Source organism: Cydia splendana, chromosome 8, assembly GCF_910591565.1.
Source record: "Cydia splendana chromosome 8, ilCydSple1.2, whole genome shotgun sequence".
NCBI lineage: Eukaryota > Metazoa > Arthropoda > Insecta > Lepidoptera > Tortricidae > Cydia > Cydia splendana.
In genome coordinates, this window is record NC_085967.1 from 5,724,990 (window position 1) to 5,741,059 (window position 16,070).

The following is a 16,070-nucleotide window of genomic DNA, read 5'->3' on the forward strand; positions in this document are numbered from 1 at the left end:
AATAACAATTCGCTGGGAAACTAAAATACATAAAATAAATGGAACCTGCAGCAGGACTGACCAATTGCCCATACAGCCTTCGTGATGCCGTTTTCGTCAAAATTGTTCATTTTGTGCAAAGGAAGATCATTATTTACACTTTTTTCATTAAACAAAGAGTAGTAGGTACTAAACAAATCACTAAACAATAAAAAAATAGATGCACACATTATTTTCTCTTTGATTAAAGACTTTATACTTACTATGTTTGTTGTTGATATAAATAGAAACCTTTATGACGGCTACAGATAGTGCATAATTATTTTCCATCGTATTACTCATACTCATACTCATATATTTTATTGCGTTTCATGTGTACAGAGGACATTATGATATAAATACAATTCATTCAAGGGTATAGCAAGGGTATAGCAAGTATTTTCTCGGAAACGTTCGTATTTGTCATGCTACTTCAGTCAACCTCAGTACTTTTTATACCGAGACTGACTGAAATAGCAAGACACTACGAATGTGTCTTGCTATTTGCGTTTCCTTAAAAAAACGATGGAAAATAATAATGCATTACATCTGTAATCAGATACCGTCGCCACATTGCGTAGTTATGTCAAATTATTGTCACGACGCAAAGCTGTACAGCCTGAAATTCGGGAATCAGCTGCAAATGGTGTTAAAGGTATGAAAGTCGGCACGATTATTCTTTAGGCCATTTGAATCAATTTGAACCGTAGCACCAAAAAAAAAAGAAAACCAAACGGAAAGGAGTTATGACGTCATCTTTTTTTTGTATGGAAAAAATCAAAATTTTGTTCAGAAACCTATCGTGTGTGGTATTAAATGAAAGGGCATTTTGAGCCGGTTCTAAAAATATATCACATTATTATATTTCCGTAACTTGCATTCAATTAAAATAAAAATAATTTTCAAAACATACCAAGTTTGGGCTCCTCCAGATACGAAACTGTTGAATTATTTTTTGTTAAATATACCTCAAGTAATACCCAATATCCTCATATCTAACCCCAAGAAATTAATTTCGAAAATATTTAGATTTAGTATTTTTTTTTTATTATTATTACAAATTGTGATCTATCAATCTATCAATGAAACGGCCTCCTAGCCTAATCGATAGTGACCCTGCCTATGAAGCAGGAGGTCCCAGGTTCGAATCCTGGTAAGGGCATTTATTTGTGTGATGATGATGATGAACACACAAATAAATGCCCTTGTCAGGTCACTATCGACTAACACACACACTATCTCTTGTTTTTACCTAACTTTAACGGGTAGCTGCAATTTCTTTGTCTACCCCGAACATTTTTATAAACTAATTTCGGGTAGTTTAGTGGTGTTTTATTAATATCTCCGTTGACATTTGTTGGGACGTCAGTCTTTCCGTGACCACAGCTGGTGCAACTCAGCTGAAACGTCGGAATTAAAGGTAAAAACAATGAAATTATATCGCGGTAGACCCGTTTGTGTAATTAAATATGTGTACAAAACGCGAGAGTTTAAAGTGTTATATAACAATGATATCACAATGGAGGAAAACAGCAAAAAGTCAATCAATATTATTCCTCAATCAAGCACATTATACAGTTTAGCACTGCTTATTGAACCACATCCTACTGGAGGGGAGAAACAAACACAATTTCCGGTCACTGCGTGGACCGCCTGACCTGTTTTCTAGGGTGCCTTACTTTTATGTAACTTACTACGGGACCCAGATCGGTGTTCGATACTGCATAGGTTGTCTGTAGGTATATGTATGTATAACATTTAAAACTTTCGCGTTTTGAACACATATTAAAAACATGGGTATTTAATATTTATACCGAGTCGAACGCTAATTCATTTTTAATTCCGATGCTTTGACGCAGATTTCACTTTTCATGGTCGCGGATATAGTATATTATTTAGTAAGTTTATTTAATATAATATTACTTTCTAGGTACTTCGTAGGTACAGATACAGTTTGGTTTGGTGAATAGTTTGTATTTGTTTTCAATGTAAGGTATAGTTTCAACCGGCCTGACTAATACCTACAAGACAGCTGCTAAAAACTTTTATATAGGTTCATGATAATAATCGTTTTGACAAATTATTTAACAAGAAATAATAAGGAATTTACTTTAACTCTGTTATGATACTTATGATTTATGATATACATCCAAAGATCTAAGAAGACAAGTCTAAAGTTATCTCATAAAAATTCATGAACAGGATAAAAGGAAATGAGAAAGAGTGAAGACAGTGTACACAAAAAGGCTGCCTTAATCCGTAAATCGCTACATCCATTCTAATGTACCTCAAATAAAAGTTCAGGAACAAAGACGTGAAATAAAAGTTTTCCTAGTTACTGCAAAGTCTTTCTAATTGCATGCAAATTAAAGGATACAGTTCTAACAGACAACTCAGTGGAAATTAAACCGTGAAATGGGTAATGAACGAGAAACGAATTCGAAAACAAAACCTTGCTAGAACGTTAATGAAACAAATTGGTTACCTTAAGCTGGTAATTCTTTCCAAACGATAAATTCTTATGTAGCCACATTTAGGGCGTTGAGTGTTGAGCAAGACACGATAAAATACCTACCTTACAATATTGCAGCAGTGTAAATATTATGTATGAACTACGAGTAATAGACGTACCTGTTTATTAGAACTAATAAGTCTTAGATTTCAGTGCAGTTCCCATTAAACAGAAAGCTGCCGGTATCAACCGTTGACTTGATCATTAACACTTTCAACACCAAGAACCCGACTGTCGGGTACACTGTTCGTAGCGACTACGCGCTACATACGACGAAACCGTGGCTACGCGCTACGAGCGTAACCCGTAGCACTTAGTGGTATTGAATGTGTTAAGGGTGAAGTTTCTATTAAATTTTTTGATATTATACTAGAGAAAATGGGTAAAATGGCATAAATGGGCAAATTAGAAAGTACAAGGTTGACTAAATTTGAATAGAAAAGACGTAAAAAGGCAAACGATTGTACTTAAACCTGAATATATGCTTTGAGGTAATTTTTTGAACTCAAAGTCGAATGAATAAAGCTGTACGAGTAAATTTGAATACTTTTAATACTTCTCTAATAAATACAATGTAGGATTGTAGGTACATTTATAATAAGCAGTAGATATTTTTTTAAATTCGAAGCGTTAATTACACTACTTATACTACTTGAGATTAAAATATTGTAGGAAATGTATTTTAAAACCTGAAGCGAATTCTCGATGTTCTATTTGGTTTCAAAGGGTTTCCGGGTACCTACTCTACTATGACGACATTCAAAACGTGAACGCAAACGATATCTGTTTTGTGAGCCCGTGTCCCTCCACGTGGAAAGTACCTACAGAACCAATCGACCTGAAATGCTGCATGTCGACCGTGTAAAGGCAAAAAGATGGATTCTAGCATTTTTGCAACCGGCACAAAGGGAATATGTGGGTACTGTTTCAGTTCGATCAGAAGTAGAATATGTTTTGTAAAGATGGTGTTGGCGGTAGTTATTAGCTAGCTTTACGTCGGTATACCGTGATTTTTGACATATTAGCAATTTTTTTAAGAAAACGAAATAAGGGCCCCGGAACAAGCAAGATTAAAAATTGTAACTACCTATACCTACTCGTAAATAGGTTGTTATTGCCAGCTTTGGGGAAGAAGTTGGCGGCCGCTTCAATTATACCAAAACGTAATATTATCGATCTGGAAAATACGAAAAGCTGTATTTAGGGGATACGGTGGGTGTTTACTGTTTATATCTTGGAATACACTGTTATTAAAGCTACTAATTTAAGCAATCACATATTATTTCTGAATTCAATAATTGCTATGACTCGTTCCGATTTTGATCGCACTTTTGATATTTTGAGGCAATCTTGTACATTGTAGATCTGTGATATGTGATCTGTGGGTGTGTGACAGTATTTTTTTATTTCGTAATTCAATACTGTGAAGGGGCCTTAATCTTATATGACCATTGCATGGTCATCTTCTTAAGAGGATATTAGACGACCACTTCTCTATACAAACGTAGTCTCCATTTTCCTCTCCGGATCACTCCTCCGCGCGGTCGTCCCTTTTCCTCTTAACCACTTTTTACGATGCGTGCAAGCAATGTTAGGATCTCGTGACACACGCCACATTTTCATGGGACCAGCAAAGTGTACGTGTACTGCACTGCCTTTATGCTGATGTCGGAAAATTTGTAGATGATTTAAAATATGACATGTTAATGATTAACTTATTGACCTAGCAAGTACTTTATGTGTGTAAACTGTAAACACTTTTTTGTGCATAAGATAGGTTAAAAACATAATAGATAAGTACAATGTACATACACAGGCAAATTCTACTTTATTTTTGCATAATAACAAGACATTCCAATAAAACAGACTAGTAAACTTCTATATAGTATAAATACTTTTGGTCCTCATCAGAATGTAAGTGTACGTACTTATCCTAAATACCTTTTGTTGTATTTAGTAATTGAACATCAGATCTCATAAGCATCTATCTACAGGGAGTCCTCGATTTATTCTACGTAGGTACCTAATAGGAATACATAGGTATACGTTTTACCCATAAAGTTGATTCCAATTCAAATCAATAATAATGTTCACTGACTACATCAAATATAGCTTTAACTCCTACATTTTCCTACAAAGCATCATCGAACGTCCGGATATTATGTCAAAGGGATGGATTGAAACAAGCCCGTTGCCTCGGGCCAGTGCAGACTGCTTGATTCTAGATAGTAGATACAGTTATAGAATTGTAAAGCCCGTTACATACAAGTGAATGTTCTATTAAGTTATTAACTGAACGATTAAGTTTCGTGAATGGGTCTTTGAGCGAGTCTTAAGAGAAATGCTTCGAGCCCGAAATTACTGATTCAAAGCACCGATTGTGAAGAGAATCTTTTGTGCCAATAAACTCGTATTTTACGAGTATATACGAGTCGCTTAACTTCAAACTCAGGTAAATCCATCTGTCAGATTATGCGAGTTTGGTATTAAGAAAAGGTAGGGTAGATATTTGCTGAGAGGGTCGAATGGATTTACCAGAGTTTGAATTTATGCGACACATACTTAAATTCAGATAGAAAGTAACACAACGAAAAAGTATGCAGATTACATTAGTCACAAAATATGTGTATAACATAGGTAAACGTTACAAACAAAAGTTAAAAATAAACGTTAGTAATTGTTTATATATATCCTAAATATGTGTGACAGCTTGAAATATTCATTCCTGACGGTAAAACTCCTGCAATATTGCCCAAGAGTAAATATTTTGTACCTCTTAATTTTGACGCAGTTATCAAAAACTTTTATGCAAGTAAAAAAACAACGGCTAAAATGAGTATTCAAATATCACTTCATTCGTGAGTGCCAGCCCTATATAAGTGCGGTAAGAAAAGACTTTTCTGACAGCACATTTTTCATATTCCTCCATTTGGTGCCCGAGAGCGTTCCACTATATTTCCCTTCATATTCCGGATCCCGGGAAGATTTACCCACGGGCGGATTTGACTTGCCGATAGTTTTGTCTATTTTCGGTGCATAGAATATCTCACTTCGCGGTGCGTTTAAATGTTAAAATTATTGCTTATAGAATAGGATATTATAAACTTAATTCGAAAGTAAATCAACCGAAATAATGACACTTATTACATTGAGCGTGACAGAAAACGTTTTCAATTCATTATTTTATTTCAACAAAACTAGGATTAAAAGCAATTTACCCAATCTGCGAAACCTTGAGATTTTTCACATTGCGAATAGGGGGTTTGCGAAAGAATGTATTGAAATATATTCTTTCCCAAAACCCTTAATCCTTTTCCAATATACAGATCGTTGCTCTAAGCTACGAATAGAAGGTCGCTTGACAAATGACGCGCCACGTTTATTCATTAGTGTCTAAGGTCGCCTGTGTCGCAATCAATAACAGCTGAAAAGCAATTTGCTGGATATTCATGAGAACACGTAGTCTACGGCCACATTGGGACATTTGAGAGAAGCGACAAGGGATTAATTATGTTTTTACATGCACAAATTTATACCTGTATTTGGCTTCTCAATCAGACACAGAATAAGTAATAGTATTATTATACCCAAGAGAACGTATAAACAGATTACAACTTGGTTCTGTATGTAGGCCCTGCGAACGTACCTACACCTAATTAATTTTCAAGTCTGACATAGCGCTTACTTTTGATGCAGGGGAGATCGACCAAAGCGGTTTCTCAAACGGTATCGGGGTAGGGCACTATAAATTTAGTACAAAGCTTTCACTTTGTACACGAAAATTTCATACGGCGAAATTGTGTTTTAATTGGTCCGGTAGTTAAACTAGTTTTTGATCTTTAAATTAAATTTCTAGTAAAGGCATGATGAACACGAATATATCAAGGATTTCATCTATGTATTTAAAAACATGTAAGTATCTACTACATGTTTATATTATCGCACAGTACCATAGAGAAGTTTCAAACTTCAGATAGCTTAACATGAATTGCGTTATTGCACGCTACTCCATTCGACTTGAAGTCGCGCTTGACATATGGAGTCAAGTATGTAAGTCATGAATATCACGATAAGCGGTCAGATTGCGACTTAAGTCAATGTCTCTAAACATATATTAATATATATCTTACCTGAACCAAATCCCCATGCACGCCTCCAGGCGCTGTGATGGTAAGGAGACACACGTATGGCACAAGATCTTCGCGCGGCCGATGGAGCTCCAATTCGTACGTCCGACCAATGTCCCCGTAGTAAGTTTTGTTGCAACCTGGTGACAAGGAAAACGTTTGTGAGTTTATGTTAATTGTGCGGCTTACTTAAATATACTAAAATATAGGTAGTACTCATAGATAGATAATTATCGTGTTCAGACTTGTGATTACTATTTTTGCAAAGGTAATACCTAACACGTCGGTTACTATTTTTGCAAAGATACCTAGCCGGGGACGATCTCCAACTACATAGATGGAGCGATCAATTAAAAGGGGCCCCATCCTCAACCAACTTTTGCTCAGTTGTCAGAGACGCGATGAACAGGCACCGTTGGAGGCAGATCATAAAAACCAGGAGCATCCACATCCACCGATGACCACGATCCTCAGTCATGAGGGAGCGACCACAGAGAGAGAATACCTAGCAGGCAATCGTATCCTGATCAGTTAGTCTGGAGTTCAGTATCAACAAACAGCAAACAAGTCAAACAACCGACATTTTCTGTTGACATTGGTATCCATAGAATTTATTTAAAAACTTAAAAAAAAATTGTAAGTACATTATTATAACAAAGTGGTTAGATAAATGATTTAATGAGACGCTACCTACCATCATTGTCCGCTAGTCAGCGCCTAGTCATCCATGTATTTATGCTAATAGCACTTAAGTATGCCTCGAGTACCTAAATAGGACATTTTTATTGTTTACATTTTTATCTTAAGACTTTCACATAAACACCCAGACAATAATAACGTATTTCTTTTTTTCATATCTAATTATTTTCGATGTACAAGTATATACCATATTCTGAACCAATTAATCACTCGTCCCATGACGTCTTTATCTTTCCCCGAACCGTTTTTGGTAATTTACATCATTTTGTCGTTTGGACCAAAGCTGAAATTGACGGCGGATTGAAATACGAGAAATCCGGAATAATTTTATGATAATAAAATAAACTGACGATATCGTAAGTATGACTTTGTTTTTAGGGTTCCGTACCCAAAGGGTAAAACGGGACCCTATTACTAAGACTTCGCTGTCCGTCCGTCCGTCCGTCCGTCCATCCGTCCGTCCGTCCGTCCGTCCGTCCGTCCGTCCGTCCGTCTGTCTGTCACCAGGCTGTATCTCACGAACCGTGATAGCTAGACAGTTGAAATTTTCACAGATGATGTATTTCTGTTGCCGCTATAACAACAAATACTAAAAACAGAATAAAATAAAGATTTAAATGGGGCTCCCATACAACAAACGTGATTTTTGACCAAAGTTAAGCAACGTCGGGAGTGGTCAGTACTTGGATGGGTGACCGTTTTTTTTTTTTGCTTTTTATTTTTGTTTTTTTTTTATATGGTACGGAACCCTTCGTGCGCGAGTCCGACTCGCACTTGCCCGATTTTTTCTTTTTTAAATAAATAATGAAGAACAATTTATAGTCAGATATTGTCAAATAACAGTTTTTACAAGCTTTTATTTAATTTTCACTGTTAGTAACTATGTATGATATTTTGTTAGTGTGGGTCAAATCTTGGAAGCTAAATTTGACCTACTTCCCGATTTCCGATTGAGCTGAAATTTTGCATGCAGATGGAAATATTATATGATAAAGTGGAGCTGATGATGGAGGCAGAAGGTAGCCATGGAAACTCTGTGATAAAACAACGTAAACTAATTGTGTTTGAGGTTGTTAGAATTATCTCGATGGTTATTAGTTGCGTGTGGAAAAAAAGTACAGTCAGCGATAAAAGCTTGTACCAATAATTTGATTTTCGCAAAAAAAAAAATGTTCATCACAGTGAGACCAATACCGTAAAACGGGGTGAGTAGGTTTCGCGTAGGAGAGGTGGGTTATGAATGGGGAGAGAATGTTTGAGAGGGGGGTGAGAAGGGATTTTAAGGCTATTGCTACAAAAATAATGTATTCCAATTTAAAATGGAGCTATAGTAATACGCATAATAAAAAAAAATCGATCCAACAATCTTCCAAAATCACCTTTGTATGAAAACCCCTCTAACCCCAAATACGAGGCACTTCGGGGTGAGGTGGGTTTTCCTCTTTATCGTCAAAGTTATGAAATGGAACTACCCAAAATAAAATAAAAACTAAAATACAAACGTCCGGAACACTTATTATATACACCCTTCAGTTTTCATATGTAAAAATAAAATGTTATCGAGGTTTGAGTTTCAGTTTTGACCCTACTCACCCCATTTTACGGTACCAGATTATTTAGCTTAAACATTTTATATGAACGAAATGTTTTATGTTTTCAAGAAGTATTACGTTATATACTTTTCAAAAGCAGTGTAACAAACTTGTTCCATGCACGAATACAATCCAATGAAAATATTTGCGACGCTTCCGAAACAAACGACCTGCATCCCCAGACAAAGCAAAGTTCTCTTTAGGAGCGGAACTGTTACTGGCACTACAGAAGACATAATTTAAGCAGTACGATGAAATAAATAAATAATATGATTTACGATCACCGCTTTTTCATTGTTGAGTTTTATTGAACTTAAATTCAAATTGTATTAGTTACAGAAACGCTTAATCAGATTAATACATTACTCAATATGTTATTTACCTATAATAATAATCATATTGTTTGCAGAAAATTATGTAGATGAAAAACTCTCACCCTTCCAGCTTAAGGTTGGTATTCCACCTGTCCAAAGTGCATTGCGTCTCACTCTCTCACTAAACAAAATGTGAGATGCATATAATACACATTGGACAGACGGAATACCACCCTAAGTCAAGAAATTGGACGGACGGACATTGAGCGAAGTGAGGTCTTGCGATCAATCACTTTTATGTTTGTATTTTGTATAAATATTAGATCGACGGTCGATTTCACTGTCTTTGATCCAAACGTAATTGCTTAAACATGCGGGGGATGGCAAGAAAAAGCTATTGACATGAAAAAGGAAATACAGAATAAGTTTCCTGGTAATAAGTAGGATATTCGCTGCTGCAGGTAGGTTGTATGAAGCGCAGTATAATAGTCCGACCTAAAGACTATTAGAATTAAAATCGTGTTGTAACACTTGTAACAATATATTACTATTATACTGACAATGAAAGCTCTACTATGCCTATACTTTGCTTACACGTACATCAAAGTATACAACAGAAAGTTGTACTTGCCTCTTCTTCGCCGCTCTAGAGTGCTTTCAGGCTGATTGGCCGAACAATAAATAAGTGTCTGTTGTCTGCATGAGGCTCATTTTTCTTCACTCTTTCACGTAGGTTACACGTGCGAAGTTAATATTTGAGTAGCGTCATGTTTTATGTGTTATGAAAATATTTATGCTTGATGGATTAATATTTCTAACATATTCAGGTGCTGGGAACACATTTTTGCTACTCAAAGAGAGAGAGAAACCTTTTAAGCAATTGTTTTGTCCATATATATACGAGTATACCTAATATTTAAAATGCGTCATTTTCTTTATGTTTTTCTTTTTCATCAATCACTTATATAAATCAATTAATATTCTTCGAATTGTAAAGAATCTAAGTAACTAAAAATATTGAATTTTATAAACTTTTAATAGATATGTCTACATTTTTGAGTTGAACAAACCATTTTCATCATCAATATGGCAAACTTATTTCAATCGCCGCGCCATATATTTGCTTCATATTCTGTCGGTGCCAAATATTTTGCTTTGTTCGTTACGCCTGGTAATATTTTTTCGCTCTTGTCGAGTAAATATTTCGATTTATTTCTACAGATTAAAATATGGTTGTGTGTAGTGCAATATAGACCTTAAATTATTTGCTCGACGTTTTCAATTAATTGTGTATCTACCACCTACCTACCTACCTATTAATTGTGTACATTTATAACAGGCTTTAATGGGTCATCTTAAGACTAACCACCCGCCACCACCATGGTGTAATAATTCATGTAATAGTTATTTCAACTAGCGAGAATAATCTTCATGTTTACACGATTAGAGATTGAGATTATCATTAGTATCTACCGGGTGTGGCCTGTAACACGAGCAAATAATTAAAACATAGATTGTACTCCTCAAACGGTGACACTTTTGTTCAATAACTTTTAAAAATTATGAAGTATTTAGACTCCCTATTTTTCATACAAAATAAATATTATCTTAAATGGACGCCATCGCCACGCCATATCATTGTGATTGACGTTGCTTGTCACGCCTTAAACATAACAAAATTCGCAATACATTGCGTCTTGGAATAAACTTTAAAGTGTATTAAAAATCAAACCACAAGTTATTTTTAAAAGTCGCTGAACAAATGTTGGTCAGTATGAGGAGTACAGCCTACAGTTTAATTTTTTGCTCATATTACCCACACCCGGTATATTCATTTCATCCGGCATTAATATAAATCAATGAATACAAGTGCATAGGATGTTTACTTACTAAAACTGGAATACACAATCACAGTAAAAGCTTTAACATTTTATTACACGAACTCAAGTTTCAAGTAAACAAAACTATCTATTTCAATATATCGTACGTTTGAACAACGTCCTATACTGTAATAAAACTCCTGATAGCGGCGCGTTTGCATTGGGCAATCGTGTCGGACTTGTCGGCAAACACTTCGCATGCAGTCCAATAGCACTGTAATAGATGGCCGAAACGCAAACAGTGGCCCTCACATGGAATACACACATTGCTCTTTCAAGCGTATTATTAGTTGGCTAACTTTAGTGGAAGCGGGTTAATTTTCAGCTTGAAAACTCGCTAAATATAAGCAGCTTTGTTGGAACAGTTTTAGTTGTAGCGTCGAGCAATATTTCTAGGTTTATTTTGTTGGCTTGTGGTTTATTGTTAAAATGGATGGATTTAGCCTTTCCATGGATTTTAGTATAATAATAACAAGTAACTAACTTCCTAACCAGGGCCGATTTTAGAAATTTCGAGCTTTCGATTTCGTCACTTGAAAATCTGTGGAAAATTGTGAATTGATATTTTTGAAAATACGAGCAATATAAATTGGCAATCTAGTGGCATTGACCACTCATTTTCAATTCTATTTGTAGAATTTTTTAAATGCCTAGCAGTGGAGATAATATATTGAAGGACGCCACACGAAATCGAGCGCTCGAATTTCTAAAATCGACCCCGGGCGTTTATTCATGAAAACATTTAGGTTTTAGTAAGTAGGTTCTGGTATAAAATAGCGTCTTCGTTTTTGGTATAAAGTGTTTTGCAAAAGAACCAGGTAAGGACAATAGTATAGTCAAAATAAATAAATAAACTTGAATTTGACTCGCAAAGTAACAAAAACACTGCAATAGCATCAAAAATCTTCATCAACACAATTACCTTAATAATTTGTGATTTTTCATTTGAAATATAATATTTACTGATACCTAGTCACTTTGCTCGCAATGCTCAATGCTCAAATCTTATTTCGATCGTGTGGTTAATGTCGACTCAAAGGCAAAGCTCCATATCAGGAAGCACGACTTTGCTTTCCCGAGCTCCAAAATGCATCAACTGGAGGGCTCTTTCCTGCCAAGTGGCTGCGGCGCGTCCCATATACTCGTGCGATGTGAGATCTTACTAACCTGATGTTTGCAAATGCTGTGGTGCGCAAGTTTTTTTCGCAAATATTTCATGACACACAAAAGTATTCTAGTTATTTACATTTTAAAACAAGTAAAAACATTATGTTAAAGGGCCTATCGGAATTCGGATGCTCAGAAATCAATTTTCGTTATGATCGGGTCAAAAATCTATAAATTCAAGATGGCGGCCGTTTCTTTTATAATTTTTTACTTCGAATTTACATATATTCAGGACGAATCCTCAGATAATTATAATATTAGAGATACGGATTACTGTTATTAACGTAGATTTAAATTAGAACATCGCGCAACAAACTATCAAAAATCTAAAAACAGGAATGCCTGGAAGTGCAGACTGTATATGCAGCGCCCAAATTAAAGCCGCCACTAAGTTTAATGTATGTATTTACCTAACGTATATGTATGTATTTACTCATTATTGTACAGAAAACACGAAACACAAATATGGTACTTAGAAAAAAGAACTTTAAAATATAATATTTTCATTGTAATGTAACCCCTCTGCCTCCTTCTCTCGCCCTCATTCTACGATTTTCTCGAAGTTTTCAAAATGCATCGTGTCTCAAGTATTAGTATCTTAGCAATCTACGAGAGAGCTCTCAGTGGGGCATCCGAAAGTTATGTGTGTCGTCGCTTTGTTCCAAGGAGTTTGAATCGGGCCAGTGGATTTGAGGTACTGGGCTTTTGAATGGTGACTATAAATAAAGATAAATCGAAAACCGTTTGTTTTATATAGTTAGATGTGAATGGTGTTTGGAGATAATTTTATTTTATTTAATCAATTTGTAGTATTTATTTTGACGGTTTTATTGGTTCAAGGCACAGAAGGTCTAAACATTTTAAATTATAAGGACATTGGATCTCAAGCTTAAGAACTTTTCTGAAGGAATCTACATATTTATTGCCTTTGTTTCTTTCAAAACCATCGTGTTTCATTTCCGGTGGCTGAAAATCCATTATTTTTTATTTGTTAAAGCAACCCTGCTTACTACAATAATCCTTCTTTGTAGCTGCCAAAATAAAAAGAGTTTCAACCTTCTAATCTAGTAATATCCGCCTTTCATTTCAAAGTTCCATTAAAATGCCTATTCAAAGCGTGCCGATAAACCAATTGCATTTCGCCACAATATTGAAATTGAATGGTTAAATTGACGTATTTAGTGGGGTATTAGCTGTGTGAAATAACAACGCACATTTATGGAAATTGCAATGGAGGCACTCGCAAGAAAATTATGAAAAGTACCAACGTAACGTGCATGGCTGAACTCGTTTGCGTGACCTGAAATCTGATATCGTATCTAGGGTTGGTCAAGAATTAAAAGTAGGTAAGGTTTTACATAGATTTTTGGAAACAACCTGCCATTTAAATTGTTGTTGTAATTAATTAATTAGCAACATAAGTAGCTGTAAAAAGTAATCCCTAAAAGATATCGTAACTTACGTTTCAATAAATAATTAATTTAAAAAATATTAAAATAATAACCGATATCACCCTATAAGAATATTCAATTCGATTTTCCTATAGCTTTCAAAGAGATCGCTGATTTAAGTACTTTGATCTTATTGCATTTGTATGTTATATTGAGTCTTGTTTAATTGTTCACACTTTTATCAATGAAGTGATTTTTTAATTTTTAACGAAATAAATAGGCAGACCGACGAGCGATGGCTCGATGTAGTGAAAGCAGATATGAGCGTGAACGGGCTCACATGAGACGACGCTGACGCCCGGGATCGCGCAAAGTGGAGGAAAGCAAGTAGGAAAGCGGACCCTGGCAAAGGCCGGGATAACGCTAGGTAGAAGAAGAAGAACGATATAAACTTATCTATCTATACATCCTTTCGCTCATGTGGCGATGTATGGCACTATAACAAACTAATCATGAGTTTTTTTTTTAAATGCTTATAGTTAGTACATATTAAATATTTTGATTGACCAACAAATCTGACTGCAAATGTCCACGCACTTGCAAAGTGATTTTATTTAAGTAAGACAACCCCAATTGTATGGTTGAAAGGAAGACACTGAGATTCGGATGTACCAGGGCGACATGAATGTAAAGGAGCCACAAATCATTAAGTTAGGACGTAACACACTTCCTTGCCAGCCCATCGTTAATCATGCGCAGGCACAAAGATCGTCGATTCTTTATTTAAATGGCTCTTGCAAATTGGAGATGGGCAGAAATGAAACTATATAAATTCTTTAGTAGCAGTACGTATTAATAAAAAGCCCGAGAAATCTTTCCGAATACACCCTACATTATATTTAACTAAAATATGTATCGCAATTTAAAATGTTCCGAAATGATACAGAACCATGAATTATGCGCAAACCGTTAAATATGCGTATTGCATAAGCCTTGAAAGATTCTCCAGCATAATACGGGTTTACGCGACCACGTAAAGTGAAACACTCGATACGCATTTTACGTTCTCGACGGCTATTCGTCTTATCTCGGACGGTTTACTACCGAACCCCGGTAATGGTGTTTGTGAACGAACGCTGTTATCGACCAGTTCGAAATTTTTATTTATTTTTACAAAGTAGATTCCACCATTCGTCCCTTCTGTTTATTTACGTGAGAATATTGAGCGTTTTAATTACATTATTGTTCCTAACTTACCTTTAACTTTTTACTTGGTTTACATTTAGACGATTTTCATCTGAGCAGTTTTCATTTTTAATTCTCGCTTTCGCTAAAGAAATATAAAGGTCTATTAAAGTAAAAAGGAAAAGTAAGTAAATAACAATAATAGGTCTGGCTACTGAAATATTACACAAATGTTTGGCGAGAAATTCAAAAAATCTTGGGCTGGTCACACTTTGTGTAGTAGGAATTATAGTTTAGATACTAGAAAATATTTTTGATATTCTGTGCACACGTAAGGTACCTAAGGATATAAGTTAAATATACGTTGACGTGCACTCAAAGTCAGCTCACATAATTTCTACCACTATGTAAAGTACAGTCAACAATAAACACATATGTAAACACGTTCTCACCATATACCATTGTTACAAGGCGAAAAATGAAATGAAGTGTAAATAAGACCTAGCTCGATAATACCGTAATATTAATCCATCACCAAAAAAATACTTCAATACTATGCCAAATATGCTAAATACTAAGTATCAAAATATTTATAGAGCACCAACCTCCTAATTTGTTTACATTTGTTTAGGAGTTGTAAACATTGCAGTTTTTCGTTATACAACGCTACACGTCGACTTCGCACATTGTCGTAATTATTTACGAGCTTAAATAATAGTTTGCGAACCTCACTCAGTATAGACATTATTAATATTATTTAAAATAAACCCATTATAAACCGCAAACAATTTGAATGAATGACATAAATTGACAACTGACTTTTAGCTTTTTTTTTAATCATAGACAATTGGTAATACAACAACGAAATATCTGTCAACAATTTTTGACTAGCCAGACTCTAGATACACACTTTTGTTTGTCTACCCACTCTACCCTATTGGTTGGCGCCCTGCGACTGTAGCATGGTAAGATTTTTATCGCCTGTCACTATGCCTGTCACTTTCGGACTTACATACTTGATAGAACGTGACAGGCATGGCGACAGGCAATAAAAATGCGACCATGCTACAACCGCTGGAGTGACGAACAGAGAGCAAAGTTGGTCGATATGCATAATTTATCATTGGATACAATCTTCTACGCTTGAAAAAAAAAGTTGGTAAGTATCTACTTTCCGTATTAAAC

General features: G+C 35.3%; 1 protein-coding gene across 1 annotated transcript in view; it reads right to left on the bottom strand.

Annotated features, from left to right (window-relative positions):
• LOC134792739 (uncharacterized) overlaps positions 1 to 16,070 on the bottom strand; it is a 123,575-nt gene that overhangs the window by 35,708 nt on the left and 71,797 nt on the right. The window contains exon 3 of the mRNA XM_063764038.1: positions 6,661 to 6,797. Within this exon, the coding sequence (XP_063620108.1) occupies positions 6,661 to 6,797 (137 nt within the window). The remainder of the gene's footprint in view (positions 1 to 6,660; positions 6,798 to 16,070) is intronic.